The sequence below is a fragment of the Aptenodytes patagonicus genome, chromosome 10 (genome assembly GCF_965638725.1).
Source record: "Aptenodytes patagonicus chromosome 10, bAptPat1.pri.cur, whole genome shotgun sequence".
In the NCBI taxonomy this organism is placed as follows: domain Eukaryota; kingdom Metazoa; phylum Chordata; class Aves; order Sphenisciformes; family Spheniscidae; genus Aptenodytes; species Aptenodytes patagonicus.
This window is the reverse complement of record NC_134958.1, coordinates 17,426,252-17,443,677: the sequence shown is the minus strand read 5'-3', so window position 1 is coordinate 17,443,677 and position 17,426 is coordinate 17,426,252. Positions and strand designations below refer to the sequence as shown.

Sequence of the window (17,426 nt, the reverse complement as noted above, 5' to 3'; positions counted from 1 at the left end):
ATTTGTAGGATGTCTAAAATCCCTTTCAAACTGACAGGATAAGAATAAACAGCTCCCACTCCCTACCCTGAAAGGATCTTGCAGTTCAGTTTTAAAATGCAGGAGGCTGAAGGGTTCACCACATGGAGGTATGATTGATACAAGCATTAGGATATTTCTGGAAGTCTAAACTGAACCTGAACCGAATAAGGACTTCAGGAAGACTATATTCGGTGGCTTCAGTCTCAAGGGGTAGAATTGAGAACATAAATTGTTTCTGGGTTTCCGAACATACGAATTTTACATTTCTTCTGCTGTCACTAATCATACAGAATCTTCATTTCTCAAAAAGACACAATGATACTGTTGTTTGTCATCCTTACTAATTAAAGCTGGGTAGCTTAGTGTTTTCCTTTTTATCCCCATTAACATCATCTTCCCATAAAGAAGAGATGCACCTCTGCGTCTGCAAGTGTACCCCTTTAAATGGTAAAGGCTTAACAGCACAATTGGCATCTGATGCTACTATCTTGGTTGCCTATCCAGTTTTGTAACAGTGAACTTTTTGTAAGATTCTGTATATATCAAGCCTAGAGGATAAGGATATTCAATGTCTATGTTGTTGTGCTGGAGCCCTCATCTAAATTTTATTGTGGATGAAAGCTAAATAGAACTCTATGAAACAGTTCTTCAGTGTGTTCTCCAAGTTATACCTATATTTATTTGCATGCAGAATTTAGTATTTGCAAAAGATTTACAAGACGACTTATTGTCATTCTTCCAGTTGGCTGTCAGAGATCCATTGATAGTTTATTGTTTCATGTTAGGTTTAAATTCCCTGGTATTCTGTTTCAAAAATATGAAAGAAATACTTAATTTCACAGTGCTTTTGTAAGACTTCTCATTAGACCTATTATTCATCATTATGTAGGAACATAAAAGAAAACAATAAATCTTCAAATTCCATTGTTGCATTTCTGTACCAGTATGTGGGGAGCCTCACATCAGAGAGGATTTCAATGAGAAATAAGTTAGAATCTCATAATTCTTATAGCATTGTTTAAATTACTTTGTTATTAAATAATCTTTAATAACTAGTGCATTTCAGGATGTTTCAGGAGCCTAGACTCTGAAATCCACAATGCAAGATGTGTAAGCTACGTGGTGAGCTGTGTTTCTGTCCATGATCTAGCAGTTGTTATCTGTATTCCCTCTTAAAAATAAAGCACCCAAGTCTTGCTATTAGGTATACAAAATTTCCTTCAGAACAGACCGGAGCAGTTGATTTGTTATGTTTTATTTGGCAAAGGTGTGTTTAGGATTTATCTGAATGCCATAGTATCACAGCACTATTTGTTTTGGGCAGATGTCACTTATTTTTCAGTGGTCCCTAAAACATATCCCCATGTGGGTTCCAGAGAAGCTTCTACATCCTTGCATCTGGCACTAGCCAGTTGAAACCCGATGTTGCTCTCATACACTGCACCTATTTAGAAGGTGTTTAGTGCCCAGATTCTCCCAAATGTTAGAGGACACTCTATTGTTGGAACCTTTGAGCTTTTAAGAAGATGGTACACCTCTGCCCCCCCCCAGGCCCCAGTACAGTACTGTGGCCTAAAGTCATTGCCTAGTTCTTTCATGGCAACTGGGTTGCAGCAATACTGTTACCTGAGCAGTGCTAGTCACTTTGTTTAAGTGGAGCTCAGTTCAGGTGGAAATTGCATGAAGGAAAAAAGAAGTCTCTTCTTTTTGCCAAAATAAAGCAGTTGGGTTTGCTGACTGCAGGAGAGGACCGAAGGGAAGAGGACTTCCATCATGTTTAATGCTTATTATGAAAGCCCTTGTCACTTTTTTTGGACATTGGTTAGTACAAAATGTACGTCAGTAGATAGTCGCTGTTGTTTTTCCCTCCAGTTACGGCAGTATTGAAATGTATGTTAAAACACTTGTCCTTGGAAACTTGTGTAGAAAAGGATTTGATGAGTTATTTCGGGATGCGTGCCCACATTAATCTCCATTAGAGAGAGTACAGGAAGCCAGTGGTCTGCAGTGCAGCACTGCCTTGAATCACAGTGGTATAGTCGTTGGACTGAGTCCTTCTTCCTTTGCTGCCGGAATGCATGGAAGAGAGATACTTGTTTGGCTGTGGCCTGGCATATCCATTTATAAACATATTTTCTTTGTAAGTAGATGGGCTAATAAACTGACACTGAATTGTCTTGCTTTTACCTGTACTAACAAATAGGTTTGGGGTTTTTTTGGGTTTTTTTGTTTTGTTTTCATTTTTTTACTTGTTCTTCCGTGTCAAAGTCCCATTCAAGTCTTTACGGAATGCCAGCCTTTAGAATGCTTAACCCGAACCAGAGAACTACATAACAAGCAGAGAAATCTCTGAAGTTCCCTGGGAATGATTTTTATCCCATTTGTAGTTCTGTACACAGAGAATAATGCTACAGAAGCCCTTGGAGTCACTGTAGCCCAAGTTTGGAATTGAACCCCAAGGATCTTAATGGTAATTTCAATGGATGCCTGTGCTATATTTATAGATACGTGTTCCAGTTAGTATCTGTTCCGCTGCATAGGGTTTTACTTCAGAAAATTAAGCATCTCTGACAACAGTCGATATGAATAGCTACCCAGAAGAGAAATATTTAGTCAATCTTGACAAGGCTATGTTCCTCTCTGGTAACTTGGATGCTCTATAGCGATCTCTTCCAAGGACTAAGGCAGCTTCCGTTAGAGATTGGCTAACAAGTTTGAAAAGTGGTTTGGTTTGACTTTCGGAGTGTCCCTGTACAGATACAGCTTTATCACTTGTCTGCTCTGGAACAGTGTATGAGTATTCCCAGAAAGCATTGTTATTTGGAAGTATTACTTATGCAGGGAGATGTTTCCTCCACTGATACTCCAAAGAAAATATTTTGTTTCTGAATAAGCAAGCAAAGATTTCAAGTCCTCATTGCATATTCTTCTCCCTGTCGTGTTCTAACACTGGTACCCCAAGCACTTCAGAAATCTTGCAAGCAGAACAGAAGGAGCTTTGTGAAAGCTAATACTTTGAGATTGCACGTGTTCAGGTAGTACCTTGACAGGGACACCAATTTTTTTTTTTTTTTTTTTTTGAGGACAGTGGTAGATTTAAGCATTCATCTACTATTTAATTTCTTCCTTAGAAAATCAGAGCTATGAAGTTCAGGATTTTTATATTGTTAGAAATGTTTCTCTGTGTTCACAGAGCATTGCTGGCTCTTTATACTGTCCTGTTAAGTGTGAATCCGACCTCATTTAGAGAATGGGCAGTTTCACATCAGGTTTTCTCTTTGTGTTGGAGCCATGCAGAGAGTTAGCTGTGATATGCTATGCTAATGATACACACATCTATTTACCAGTAAATGAAATATTTATTTCGAAGGGTACCTTGTCACCAGGAACACTTGATCTTCACCTATGTATGCTGTTAAATGTTGCCTAATACTCAGGCCAAAATCTTATTCTCTGAAGCACAGCCTCCTATATTTTGTTTGTTTTTTTCTATGTGGAGGATATTGATGCTTGGGCATGTATTTACAATGTTTATTGAAGAGTGTGAAAGTTAATTCTCGTGGTAAGCGGTTTAAAAAAATGAGAAAAGGACTTGTGTTCTGCCAGACAGACATTCTCATTAGACAGCTGAAAAACAATGTTTCCTCTTTGGAAAAGGAAGGTATCTTCTAACTGCACAATAATTATGTAATATACATGATTTTTACTTGATGAGAGGGGTGTCTCCCAGCTGTGTTACTAAGAAATAGCTGACTATACTGCTGAAATATGTTGTATGTTATTTTCCTTGTACATGTGCCTTCAATTAGCTTTGCTGAAATATTTGTTTTCTATGACCTTTTCAAATAGGATGTGTTATAACTCTGAGTGATGCTGGTGGGTCCTTGGTTTTCATGCAAAGGACGGTAGGTCCTTGGAACCATCATCTCCCTCTTGATGTAAATTCCAGTTAGACACTGTTGCAAGCCTATGTTTTGAAGAAACTCAGACTAAGATAGGTTGAAAGTTAGAAGCTTTTCTTTGATTTCAGAGACACCTTGTGTTCTGAAAAACAGCTTTCATTAAGCAAGTCAGGAAAGGAGTGTAAGAAAAGCTCATTTTCTTTGACATATTTACAGGTAAAGAAATTAGTATGGCTAAAAGAGGCTCTAAGAAATTTCTGGTATTCGTAGTTGCTCTGAAATGTAGTTAATATGCTTTGCAATATCAGTATTGTTAAGACTTTTACTAAATAAATAGACTTGGAGACCAACATTTCGTACATAGTGCTTCTCTCAATTAAGTATTTCTAGCCAGGGCATTCTAACTACCAGTCACAGCAGACAGTTTTACTTGAGGCTCTACAACATGGAGGGGGTCTCGAAGCAGTATATTAACTGAATCTAAAACACCACTCTAGCTACTTACGCTTGGTAGAAAAGTATCTAGAACAGTAACTTGTTGAAAATAAATTTGTGCTTTTACTGCTCATTTTGTAGGCAAGACTGTAGTTGTTTAATCAAAGCAGAGTTCACACGAGTCTTGTCTCTCTTGCTTGTCATAACAATGAAGGCTTCACCTATATTTTGAATCGGTGCTTATGGAGATGTCAGGTATTTCCACCTGACTTTTTAGGCTGTTAACCATTCCTTTTTCAGTATCTTTCAACATCAATAATCAGATTAATGTTGATCAGGATTATGGAAAGGTTAAGGAAGATTGTTTTATGAAAAGGGTCTTTAACATGTAATCTGTAATCTCCCCCTCCCTCTTACATGTGCAGTCCCTTCTACATCCTTGGTTTGGAATACTCAGGTTGTAGCAAAAAAAAGTTGTTTAAAAGGAGAGCAAAATTTATTAAAATACATGGAATGCCTCTTGTTAGAAGAGGTGATGGTTTCTAACATGTAGAGCTGTGACAGGTAGCACCTTTCATAGTTTTCAAGTGCTGAAACTGCTAGAACTTCTTCCAGTTCTCTGAGCTGATTAAGTGTGGAACAGGCTGCTCTTAATGGTTGTGTGTGCAATGATTATTAGTGGATCTGTGAGCAAAGGGAATTTGCAGCCACATTTACAGGACACAAGTAGAATATACTAGTTAAACATTGAGTAAGTACTTTCAGATGGGAACAGAATTGCTTAGGTCCTTTCATACTCATCTTGTATAAGGCCTATCCAGTTTGTTCTGCACTAGTGATACAGAACAGCTATGGCAAGAGTTGGAATTCCTTAAATCAGTGAATGGCAACAAGCTGGTATCAAGATTCCTATAATAGCCTCTTTAGGGAGAGAAGGGAAGGTAAAAAAACCAACCACCATGTGGCTTGGCTACCTTAGCTTTGTTAACTGTGTGCTGGGCTTCTTTTTATATACCTACAGATACATGAGTGCATCTTTTGTATCCATCCCCTAAGCAGAAATACCAATTAACTAATAAAATAGAATACTAAATACATGCTGCAACCAGTTGGTCTATCCTCTGTTTATTGGAGGTGTTTTCTAGTTTCCTTTTATTCTGCCTACAAAGGCTTTTGAAGAGTTGAGGGACCTTTTCAGTAAAATATAGTATCTGGCTTTACTACTTCATAGAAAATTGTGGAAAATGTTACCCTGACTTTAGTCTGTCCTTAGAAAATAACACAATAAAGCCAGGGAAAGGTCAATGACCTGAGGAGGCGCTATAGGTCCCTAATTTGGAGCTTAATAATGTTTTCTAAATTGGCTGCTGTAGAAGACAACATAGATTCAAAAACTGAAAGATGGCACTTTGAGTTGTGATTTCTTGACAAAACATTGTTCAGTTAGAAATGAGGTTGTCCCTCTACAGTGTCATCATAAGAAATCGTTCTTCTAAAAATTGTAGTTACTAAGCACAGTTTTACAAATAATGCCAGGGATTTGGCCAAAACTGTATAGCCTGTCAATCTGAAATCTTGAAATGAACTTAAGATAGGTTTGCAATAGTTTCCACACAGTTACATCCCAAGAATCTCGCTGTCAATTTGGAGAGATGTATGATCTCATATTTGTGATTCATTTTACCTTTTACATAATTGTCCTCTGCCTGGAAACCACACATGAGAACTTTAAATGTGATAAGCGTTTGTGAGAATTAGCTAATACTTTCAAAAGGTGAAAGAGGGGGCAAAATCAGACAAAAAATGGCAATTTCAGTGCAATCTGAATCTTGAGAGAGACTCCTCTTTCTGGGTTATTATTTCAAAGAAGTAAAAAAGAACAATTAATTCAATTTTTTCTGACACTCAATTTGATTTTGTGCTTTCTGGTCTTTTTTTTTTTTTTAAGTTGGATAAATCTGATCTCCACATAAACTACCTTTTCAGGATTTGACAGTTATAAATCATATTGAAATTACTAGTCAACTTAGCACTGTTACTCCAGCATGCTTCCTTTGCAATTGATCTCAATTAGCTAACTAATGTCGTAATTCATGCCACAACAATATACTTTATTTGATTATCAAACCTATTACTATGGTGTTAAATCCATATTTAAGCTTATTACTGAGTTTGAGAGGTCTTTAGTGAATTTTAGATCAGGTTCATTATTATCATATTTTCACTTTTATGATATTTTTATTACTAGTGCATATTCAGCAAATGCACAGCCAGTGTTGTGAACAAAGATTAAGAAAAATGAAATCTAGAGGAAAAATTAAAGAAACAAATCCTAGTAGTCATAGATAATATGACTGCAGCTCACAACCTATAAACAAGCACTTACTTGCTTCTTCCCTTTACTTACAAGATTAATGTCACAACCCTTGTTAGATCTTTAATTAAATTATATGTACTTCAACAAAGACTGAAGCAAAATTATTTGAATTGTGGCACCCTCCAGCATAACAATATTTTTACAAGCCAAAATTTGCCTCTTGTGAATGGATATTTTGCGAAATCGTGTGTATGGTCACTCTTGGATTTCACCAACTTTGAGTTTGTCTCCTAGATTTTCAGAGGACAATTAAATGTTATAGAATTGGATGCCAAATAATCAGGTTACACATCTTTACACTGAATTCCAAAGGAATGACCTGAAATTGTTCTTTGAGAAATGGAACGTTTGCTGAATTAAGAAGCAGCTATAGAAATGGGACCAAAATTTCAGACTACTCCAGAATGGCCCTCAATCTCACAATTATTGTTTTATTTAGGGTCTTTGGTGCTTCTGTGTAGAAGCACAACTTTACAGAAATGTAGGCACCTTCACCTAGATTAGTTCATAAGGCAGTGGATAAGGTGCAGCCCTGAGGCACCAGGGAGTGCCTCTCCACTTTGTGCAGAGGCTGTTGAGTCACGCTGCCTATCACAGGGGCATGAGTCACCAAGCTGTAATGCAACAGCAGATGATTCCAGAGGCTATGTTTAAAAGGCAGTTAGTAGTTGCACTTGTGAATGTAAGAGGCTTGATCCTGTCTCTGTTGTTGTTTGTGGAGTATACTTACTGGACTGTGGGGTTTTTTTGTGAGATCTTAGGCAAAGAAAGGAAAACTTCTGGATCTTGACCAAGCTTAGACTGGAGACAGGCACTGAGCTTTCTTGGACTGCAGTAGTTCTGGGCACACCCAGAAGGAGAACTTTAAAGTTTTCAAAGCATTTAAGTGAAACAGAGAGGCACCTTCAGGGTTAGGTGGAGTAACTTGGATTTTTTGTTTTAATGAAAATGTTTGCTCCATGTAAGCATCAGAACTTTTCACCAGATCTAATGCTAGATTTCTCTGTTAGGCAGCTTTCAGAGACAAGTGTATGTTTTGATGTAGTTAATGAATATTTGAAGAGATTAAAACTCTGGTGGTAGATGTCAACAGCTGCAGTCCAAGCTGTTGGATGTATGCACAAATTATGTAGCTAGATAAACCTGGTGCACTGTGAGGTGCTTTATCAAAGTCTTGTGAATGTAGTCAATTTTGGATGCAATCCAAAAGACTTGCATTGAACATAGTTTAATAGGTGTGAACAACTAAACTAGTAGATACACTATACTTTACCAATGTGCAAGGCAACAGATTCAAAGGCAATCTTAAAGGGTATAATATTTTTTTCTTTAAGTATTTCTAAATATTATTTACTTATGATTTTCTTCCTAAATAATACAAAAAGAGAGCTTTGCACTTCAGTGGAAACATGACTTCGGAATGATGCTTAAGTTTCATAACTACTTCAAGTTGCCATTGTCAGTAGCTGGCAAGATACATAATCTAACCAGAAAGATAAATATTGAAGGAAATTTAAGTTGGCTTGCTATATATTTAAGTCAAGAAGATAAAATAGGCTAAAAGCTCAGAGCAGTTCTGAACTTAGTTGAGTTAGCGTATGTTTCTACATGATGTATCGCACATCCTTGTTGTGAGTTAAAATAGAGGGTCTTGGATTGTTTCAGCAGGTACTGTACATATGCCCACGTTAAGAAATTTCTGTTACAGTTAGTACATAGATGCATATGGATGTAAGTGAGTCGACAGGACTTATAAGAAGTATGGGTTGATGCTAAAATGACATTGGAATTCATGAAAGTGAAATACCATCCACTCACAATACACAAAGGGTATAGTCACATGAAAAATTGCATGTGAGTGGTCCCATGATATTTAAGAGGTTAGGATAACTAATTCATTGGCTTTCTGCAAATTTTCGAACCACTTTGTATTGCATCATTTACCTCTTTGAGAAATCTTATTGTGTCCATTTCAGCAAATTTCTGGGATTGCCTATGAGCCTATTAAGTTATTTTTTTCTGAGTTGCTGCCATTATCCATCTCTGCCCCTCTTTGAAATCTCCATTACAAATTAGTATTTTTGTTTTCTAATTTCACTTAGACTCTCGTCTGAGCCCTGCTGACAAAGGGCTGCAGTGTCTGACTACAAGTGGGCTGCTAGGCTGAGATGATTAAGGGAGACTCTGCAGGTAATGTTGACAGTGTCAGAGTAAATTTCAGTAAATACCAAGAAAAAGGATGGTTATGATTAGCTCATAACTTGGTAGTATAACTGCTGAGACTGGCAGCAACAGTTTGAAGGTGTTAGGATCACTCACCTGCAGTGTGAAAGGGGAGGAGACTTTAATCACGGGTTTTTATCCAGTCTCATTTTCTGTGACCTGATGCACATTTTATTATATGCCATGAAACACCTCTCCCTTTGATTGTCATGTCATGGTTGTTCTGGAGAGGAGGTTTGAATTCTGTTCCATCCTGTGTGGTGGGTTTGTTTGTTTGGTTTGGTTTTTTTGGTGTGTGTGTGTTTTGTTTTTTCCCCTACCCAGTTTCATGGATTTTGTTTTCATCCCTCTTGGAGGTGAAATGGGGAAGATTGCTGAAATGTCAAATATTTTAATGCGGTGGAGAAAGTCTTGCTAAGTCTGCCTAAGTACAGGAGTGTGGGTTGTTCCGGTTGAGATATAAATATCTGTTCTGCTGTAAATAGGATTACTAGAAAGTCTTTTGCTAGATAGGTCTGTAGTGCTTTTAAGCCCCTTGTGGGAAGGTAATTTGACTTTTACATTTGCAAGACTTACTGCAGACATAGTACACCTCATCAGACTTTTGAAAGTTTCTGTGCCAAAATTCATGTTATTTAATCCTAGTGTTAACTGTCTAGCCATTTCAGGTATTCATTTTGCCTGGATCTTCTGGAGAGAAAACGATTGTCACATTTGCACATTTTCGTATCAAAAACACCGCTACCAAAATGACATTTCTTTCAATAGGCTGTAAGCACCTAAGCACTTAAATAATTCTGAAAACAAGCTCTTAAGTCGCCTAGATACTTAGCAGTTTTTACACTATGTGCTATAAATGATATTTCAAAAGAAATGGATCTGTGAGTTGCAGTAAGAAGTGTTTTGAAAAAGGCATTGAAATATCGTTGAAAGTTGAGTTTGTAATGCAGCCTGCCATTGACAATGAAGATACAGATGAACTGAAAAAATTGAAAACATGTGCATGGACTTTAAGCACTCTTTTTAAGAACAATCTCCAGAAACACCGGAGGTCCATCCCTTGCTTCTTCGCAAAACTAGATCTATAATAGTATCTGTACTGCTTTTCAAATGAGGTGCAGTTTACAAAGTGGATTAGGGGAGTGCACGTTTCTTTTTCTGTGAGTTTGTATCCCGGAACAATGTTCTGCTGAGATTGTGTCCCTCCATACAAGGATGTTGGATAAAAAGATTATTGCGGAGTGAAAAAAACTGAAAGAGAGTACATCTGGAAAAAAACAGAATGATAAGAACTTGAAACCATGTTGGTTACAATCCATGTTACATGTATATCCTCCATTATCAATAAGTGATATAAAAGACTATTGCCTCAGTATGTCTGGTGATGAAGAGTCAGGTTGCAGGAAGTGAGACATTTGTTTCCTTCACAATTCAAAATGTCTGTTAGTGAATAGTGTCCTACGGGATCTGTCTAAATGCCTTGTGTTAGCGCTGTATATGTGGACTTGCCTAACATTTAAAGGAACGTAGCTTTTTCTGAAACTTACGTGCTAAAAGCTCAAATGGTGTAAAGTGTTGTAGGAGATCTAGACTAAAAATCTGTTTTCAGAAGTGCTGCCCATCTTTTAAAAAACAATTGTACAACATTAAGCAGTGAAATTGGTGAATAAGTTTGAGAAAGCCTTTTAGATCTACTGACAACCATGGAACTGCAGAAAGAAAGGATGAAGTTTAGCTGAGCCTTAATGCTTTCTTCCTCATGACTAACTCAAACCTGTTACATGCAGAATCTTTGTCATGATGCTTTCCCAAGTACTCAACTTTTAATGCCTTCCATTTAAAAAACTAAATGATCGAACAATAAAAAAGAAAGAGGAATTTTCTTTTAAAGTTGTTAGAAGTATTTTGTGATTTCCTAAAACAAATTTGTTGTTCTTTGATTTTTATTTGGGGGAGGAGGGAATATTTAGCTTGTCCAGTTACCTGCAAACAATCCACATTTTCTAGCAGCAGGATCTGTACTTTATCTAACTGCACATTTCTTAAGTTCTTTAAGTCTTATCCCTTTCTAGGCAGATTTTAATTATCTGGCTGCCTAACAGAAATTGAGAGCTCTTTATCTACGAACAGCAATGTTCTCTTGTTTCTGTTCACTCCACTGCATTTCAACATGTAACCACTTGTAAATGGCAAGATACAGACAGTGGTTGACCAAGTTCTGAAATGTATGGTTTTAGGTTCAGTCCTAATAGTGTTTTATCTCCTCTTATCCTCCCTCCTTCCTCCCCCTCCCCCCCACCCCCCTCAATTTATATTGTATTTCCCTACTGCAAGGATCTCTTTCCTGCCTGAAAATTCCGATGCAGCATTTTAGGTGTCCAATATATGATTACAAATTTACCAAAATAAGAACTCCCCTGATGTCTGAACATTTGAGAGTATTTCCAAACAAATGAGAGTGTACCTAGGTAATAACCCTCTCAAGGGCTGGTAGGGCTTCTATGCATTTGCAGTAGTTGTGATGCAATGATAGTGCTTAGAAATAAGGATCAGTTGAATTTGTATTCAGAATGCTGTTTAACCCCAGATTTCCTCCATGACTGTGGGCAAGGCTTTTAACTTCATTGTGGCTGGGTTTGCCATCTGTAATAGAGAGGGAACACCACTGCTCTTCTCTGTTTTTTTCTGCAGACTGTATGAGCACTCGCAACAGAATCATCCTTGCATTGCTCACAAAATGGAGAGTGTATTAATAATATTACTATACAATAGAAATTGGTAACCCAGTTTCAGTTCTATGAATTCTATTAACACAAGACTTTAAAGCTGTTTGCTTTATTGTCATACAAGTGATATACCAGGAATGTGAGAGAAAAAGGCAAGTAAGTTTAACATCAGATTTGCATCCTTGGGAATCAAATCAAGATTTTGCATCCCGTAGCCTTTCAGCAAAGCACTCTGGCACTGTTCAAGTCCTGTTGCAAAAAATGGGGTGTGTCTAGTCTATTCATGTAACATACACTGGATTTCCAGTTTGAATTGCTGTAAAGTCCCAAGAATTGAGGTAGCGATGACTAATGTAGGTTGGTATCCAGTTTCATAGACATCCTGGAAAATACTGAATAAGCAGTGTTAAATGTTTTTCCCTTTTCTTTCTGTAGGATTTGTGTGTGATCAGCATTGTGCTGTACCACAGCGAAGAGGTATTTTTCACTTCAAGACACCTTGCATTAAAGGATCATGGTAGACAGCTTAATAGTTTCTTTGAGGTAAGTGATGCAGTAAGACATTTAAAATCTTACTTAATATGCTCTTAACACGCTGCAGTAAATATCAATTTGGTTGTCTCTTGCTTTGGTGTTATAAGTGTTTGTATCATAGGAGGGTAAATAAAAATCTTATCCAAAGACCAAATAATCAAGTACATGAATACCAGACATAGCATTCTTTGGTCATAGTAAAAAAGAAAGTTCTCATTGTTTTTTTTATGCTTAGAGCATCTGTTAGTGCATGCCAATGTGATGGCACATATTATTGGAAAGTTCCTTTTTTTTTTATGAGGCTGTACAACTACAGTCACTGGGCTTAAATTACTGATTTACATGTTTTAGTACCTGTGCTGCAGTTCATTCAGGGATTTATATTATGCATTCCTGAAACAGTTTGCCAGTGGGCAAACATAGGAAAGACCTTTCAAACAGCTTTCCTGACAAAGGAAACATTCAGCTGTTTCTAGCTGGTCTGTCCAGTTCTGTAGTTGGGCAAGCAGATTCAGAGAAAACAGGCAGTTGTGATGCTACACCAACAAAACTTGACCTCCTGCGAGGAATGACAGCTGCATGCTCTTTCATTTCTATGGAGATACTGTCAGTAACACCTCTGATCTAACCCTCCTTCTTGTGAATTTCAGACATCAATCTCTGAATTGCAATTCTGGCACCCTCCTAATATGCCAGGGCAGATTCCACATCAAAATGGATCTGTCACATATTATTGACACTACCTGTGTTATCTTTCCTGTTGATACTTCTCCCTGCATAGCTCCTCCCAAGCTGTCCCAGACTCCTAGGCTGTTCTGCAGACTTTCATTTGTGAGGAAGTCGGGAATATGAGACAAGAGCCATACTGTACTAGTCAGTAGTAATCACTTGGCTAAAATACTTTCACTCCTATCTGGACAATCCACAGTTGGCAATGATAGCCCTTCATAAAATACAACTACTGAGGGACAGCAACCATGCAAGGAATCTATTTTGGTACCCTCCAGCTTCATTCATGGAGAGCTAATACTCACTGCAGTGACAGAGGAAGAACTCTTGAGAGGTGTTCCTAAATGAGGTGTTAAATAGCCAACTTCTTGCTACTCCTACAATAGAGCTAATACTGCTTCGCTTTGCTCTGCGCCACCCCAGTTAAACAGAAATTGGTATTGCCAGTAAAAGAAAGCTTTGCAACTCAGACTGACAGTTTAAAGCCTGACTGATTTAATTAGGTACTTGGCTCCAAATAGTGCCATAACTGTGAGAGCATGGGCTGTACCAGCAAGGTTCTTACACAGAGGCCTGAGTTAAACAGCCATCAATCAGCTGCAATTGGTACCTGACCTGTTCATGTATACTTGAAAAGCTTTGCCTTATTTTGAGGAGCACTTGTTCTTTTTGGCTTTTCTGCACAGTAAGAATACCTGAAACACACCCACTGAAATTGGAGAAGCCTATTTTTGTAGCTTGGGAGGCCTAACGTTAGTCAAGCATGACAAATAAAAAAGCCTAGTCCAGAGAAGTTAGCCAAAGCAAGCTACTGAGGGAAATAACATTAAAAAAATTAAATTGCCGCAAACTGATTTGAAGCTAGAGGCTTACCTCAGGATAGCTTAAGTATTCCCAGCAGATTTCCTGTGTGTTTGAAATAGTAGGTTGATACCATTGTTTCTGAGAGATCCAATTGCAGATACAGAAGCAAACTTGAAAACTAGCTTCATTGTCCTTGAGCACGTACATACAGATGGTGATTATAGTGCAACCTCATTAAAGAATGGTCAGGAAAAGCCTGGCACGGAGTAATCACACATATACTAAAAGTTTGCATTTTAGAACTGAAAACTTTAATCTGGTAAGTAATTTGCTTTGAAGATTACAGTTCTTACTCATTTCAGAACTCCCAACATTGTGCATGATTTCAAAAGTATTTATGCATGGAAATCTGTAGTCCTTCAGACTGATCAGAAAAATCCTGTCCTGTCGAGGATGAAAGCATTCATTTCCTTATGCAAAGTTTGAACTTTCTTTCACATGCTCTGAGGGATTATAGGGAGCAGAAGCCATAAGGGAGCAGGGAGTGGGTAGGAAGATTATGAAAAGGAAGTTAAATATAATTTGCAACGGATGTAGGCTGGACCTGTCAGAGACTGCACTCTGCTTGCTTACAAGCTTGTCATGTTTTCATTGAGAATAGTTAGGAGATCACTTGAGCACTTGAAAAAGGGATATGCAGGTCAGCTAAAGACAGATTTGATGCTGTCATTTTGCAGTTTGGAGGTCTGAGTTCTGTTTCTATTTCTACCTTTGATTTCAGGTGTGATTGGCAAATCAGTTTCTTCATTCATGCCTTTGGCTTCCATCGACCGCTGTGTTATTTGGCCTTGCTCTGAACTGCACGTTTTGACTCGTACTGTGGTTTCTTTGTAGTGCCTTACACTGGCTCTGATTTCAGCCACCTCCTCTGTATTTTGTGTTGTCACAAATGATAGCTTTGTGAAATACAATACTTCCTTCTAACGGACTTTTAAAGTGTTTTAATTGTTTTTTTCTAAATTGATGTGACAGTAAGGAAGTAATGACTTTTTCTTGCCTTTAGATGGTTTATTGCTTTGAGAGAGAGGGGCATAGACTATAGTGATGAGGTGATGATAGGCCCGTGCAATGAATACTTACCTAACGGTTCCTTTTGCAGTAGGTTAGCAAGAACAAACACAAAAAAAATCAAGAAAAACATTCTCCCTAGTAGAAGAATTGGTGGTAATGAAATGCTTAGTATAAAAAAACCTCTCTCTGTTTAGGAGGTCTGTCTCTGAAAATACTTGAAACAATGAGAAATATTTAAAGGGTTACCGTGTAGGGAGCAAAGGAAGGAGCTGTGAGTAGGAAGCACAGCTGGATTTTGTCTGGTCCATTAGTTTGCAGCTGGATTTTGTGTCCAAATCCTTCAGTTTTACTTCTGCATTGAAATTCAGCAAATCATTAGCAGCTTTCCCCTTTATAGAGTGTCTGAAGCATACTCTTTGTAGACTGAAAAGTCAAACTCCTGGTAGAAATAAAGATGCCTTGATCCTACTTCTTATACCTTTCTGTGTTTTCTGATGAAGGGGCTTGCTAGAAAGGGGCAAACCAATGCCCAGTGCAAATTATAGCAAACAAAAGACTGAGCTAACTGAGCCTAACTTGTAATGGGCTCCTAGGAGTCATTACAGTGGTGAGGCTTGACAGAACAAAGTTTGTTTGGGCTTGGTTCCCATTATAACTCCTTTCAGATTGAAGGTGTGGGGACTGGGGTGATGCTTGGCTGCTTATCCTGAGTCTCTGGTGAGCTGTGTCCACTACTTTCCATCTTCTGTGCCCATTAGGTTATTCAATTTCCACAAGTGTTGGGCAGCTGGGGAAGAACCTATTTTCTGCAAAATCATGGTGATTCTTTGCATGTATCCTGTGTGCTGGAGGTGGAGTGTTCATCTGTAAAATGAGGAGCCAGAGCTAGAAACAGACTTAGTCCACAGATGGGTGAATTCTTTCTTAGCACTTTAGAAAACTTGCAAAGTGTATGTCAGTTTGACACCAAATGCTGAGGTGTTAAAATATGCACTGCCAAAAATATTTTAATTTAAACATAAAGGTATGTGAAATACTATCAATGGATTCTACTTGGTGCAGTTTTGCTTTATAGATAGACAAATATATGTATGTACCCGGTACTGCCTGCTGTGAAGTGAATGTCATAAGAACGTTCCATACAGTTTAGTGAGTCTGCTTTGGTTAGTAATGATATTCAAGTGACTAAATAAGTTCTTGCAGTATGAAGCCCTGTAATAGGCTGTAGATGTGTGGTTTGTATTAGTGGTAATTATATCTTCTGTGTCACTATTTGTTTTTTCAGACTTCTCAGTTCCCTAGCAGTGCTGGGATTTCAGTTTGTCGTCCCACAGCCTTCAATTGAACACAGAAAGGTAAGCATTAGAAATATTCAGATTTTGTATATTTAAAGGTAAATGTAGAAAACATTAGAGTAAGATGCATAAAGCAACGCAATCTAAATAAAGTTCTGGGAATAATGTGGCTTTTGTTTTTTGTGTGGGGTTTTTTATATAAATACATACTTGGTTAAAAGAGGCTCATCATGGTTAATTAGCTGAGTAATTGTATGGAGTGTTGTAGATCACAAATAGGTCCATGTCAGCTTACTCAAGCTTTGGAGCATTTTCATCATGTAAGACAAAGGGGAAGAAGAATTCATGTCAGTGAGAGCAGTGGTCAAACTTGGAGTGACTAGCAGAAGCATCCAGTTGCTCATAGATAGCTCTTTCTCATACAGAGATGGAGACGTCTGAAACAGAAGTTGGACCCAAACCACGCTCTGTTGCTAGATTTAAATTGCTAGAGATCAGAGCTGGAAGCTCCTGAACTTTCCTATTGTGGTCTTGTGAATGGTTCACTCATCATAGACATTGGCATGTCTAAGAAGGCTTGCAGACTGCACACCTTTCCTCCTGCTCAGCATTAGTGACATCTTGGCTGGAATACTTAGGTTAGGTTTTTGCACTGCTTTTCAGGAAAGTAGTGGAAAATTTGGAGAGAAACAGAGGGCAGCAGTGATTATCCTCAAGAGATTTTAAAATCTTACCTCTGAGGGAAGTTTGAATGAATTCAGGTTGTTTAGTCTAAAGATAAGACTGGTGGGGGAGGCAGATACGATCTCGAAATACTTACAAGTACTAGAGAGAAGGCTATTCTTTCTGTATGTGGTGGAGTAGATGAGAAGAAATGGATTTAAACTGGAGCAAGGGAAACTTAGGTTTGATGTTAGAAAAAACTTCTCATGGTAAGGGTATAAAGAAGAATAGGTCATATTGACTGGATAATGTTTGGAATTTCCATGATGGAGGTCTCTGTGAATGTGTTGGACAAATGTTTGTCAGGAACGATGTGTAGGTATTGCTGATTCTACCAGAGACCTCAGGGGAGATCCCCGGATGCTCTTCTGTCTCTTTATGGGCTGTGACCTTATATTGATGTTGTTCTCATCTCTTAATTGGTATTCAAACACAATCCATTAACTATTAAAGGTATCAAATAACCTATTTTAGAAAAAGTTTGCTTTTTACTATAGATTTTTAAATAATAATGCAAGATGCATATTTATTTTTAAACTGTACTTTTAAAGGAGATAAAAAGCAAGTTTGCAGGGTTTCCTTTCTT

The 17,426-nt window shown here is 37.9% G+C and overlaps 1 protein-coding gene across 1 annotated transcript in view; it reads left to right on the top strand.

The window, feature by feature from the left end:
• THSD4 (thrombospondin type 1 domain containing 4) overlaps nt 1-17,426 on the top strand; it is a 332,056-nt gene that overhangs the window by 9,633 nt on the left and 304,997 nt on the right. The window contains exons 2-3 of the mRNA XM_076348305.1: nt 12,120-12,227; nt 16,108-16,177. Coding sequence (XP_076204420.1) covers nt 12,199-12,227; nt 16,108-16,177 — 99 coding nt within the window. The 5' untranslated portion in view covers nt 12,120-12,198. The remainder of the gene's footprint in view (nt 1-12,119; nt 12,228-16,107; nt 16,178-17,426) is intronic.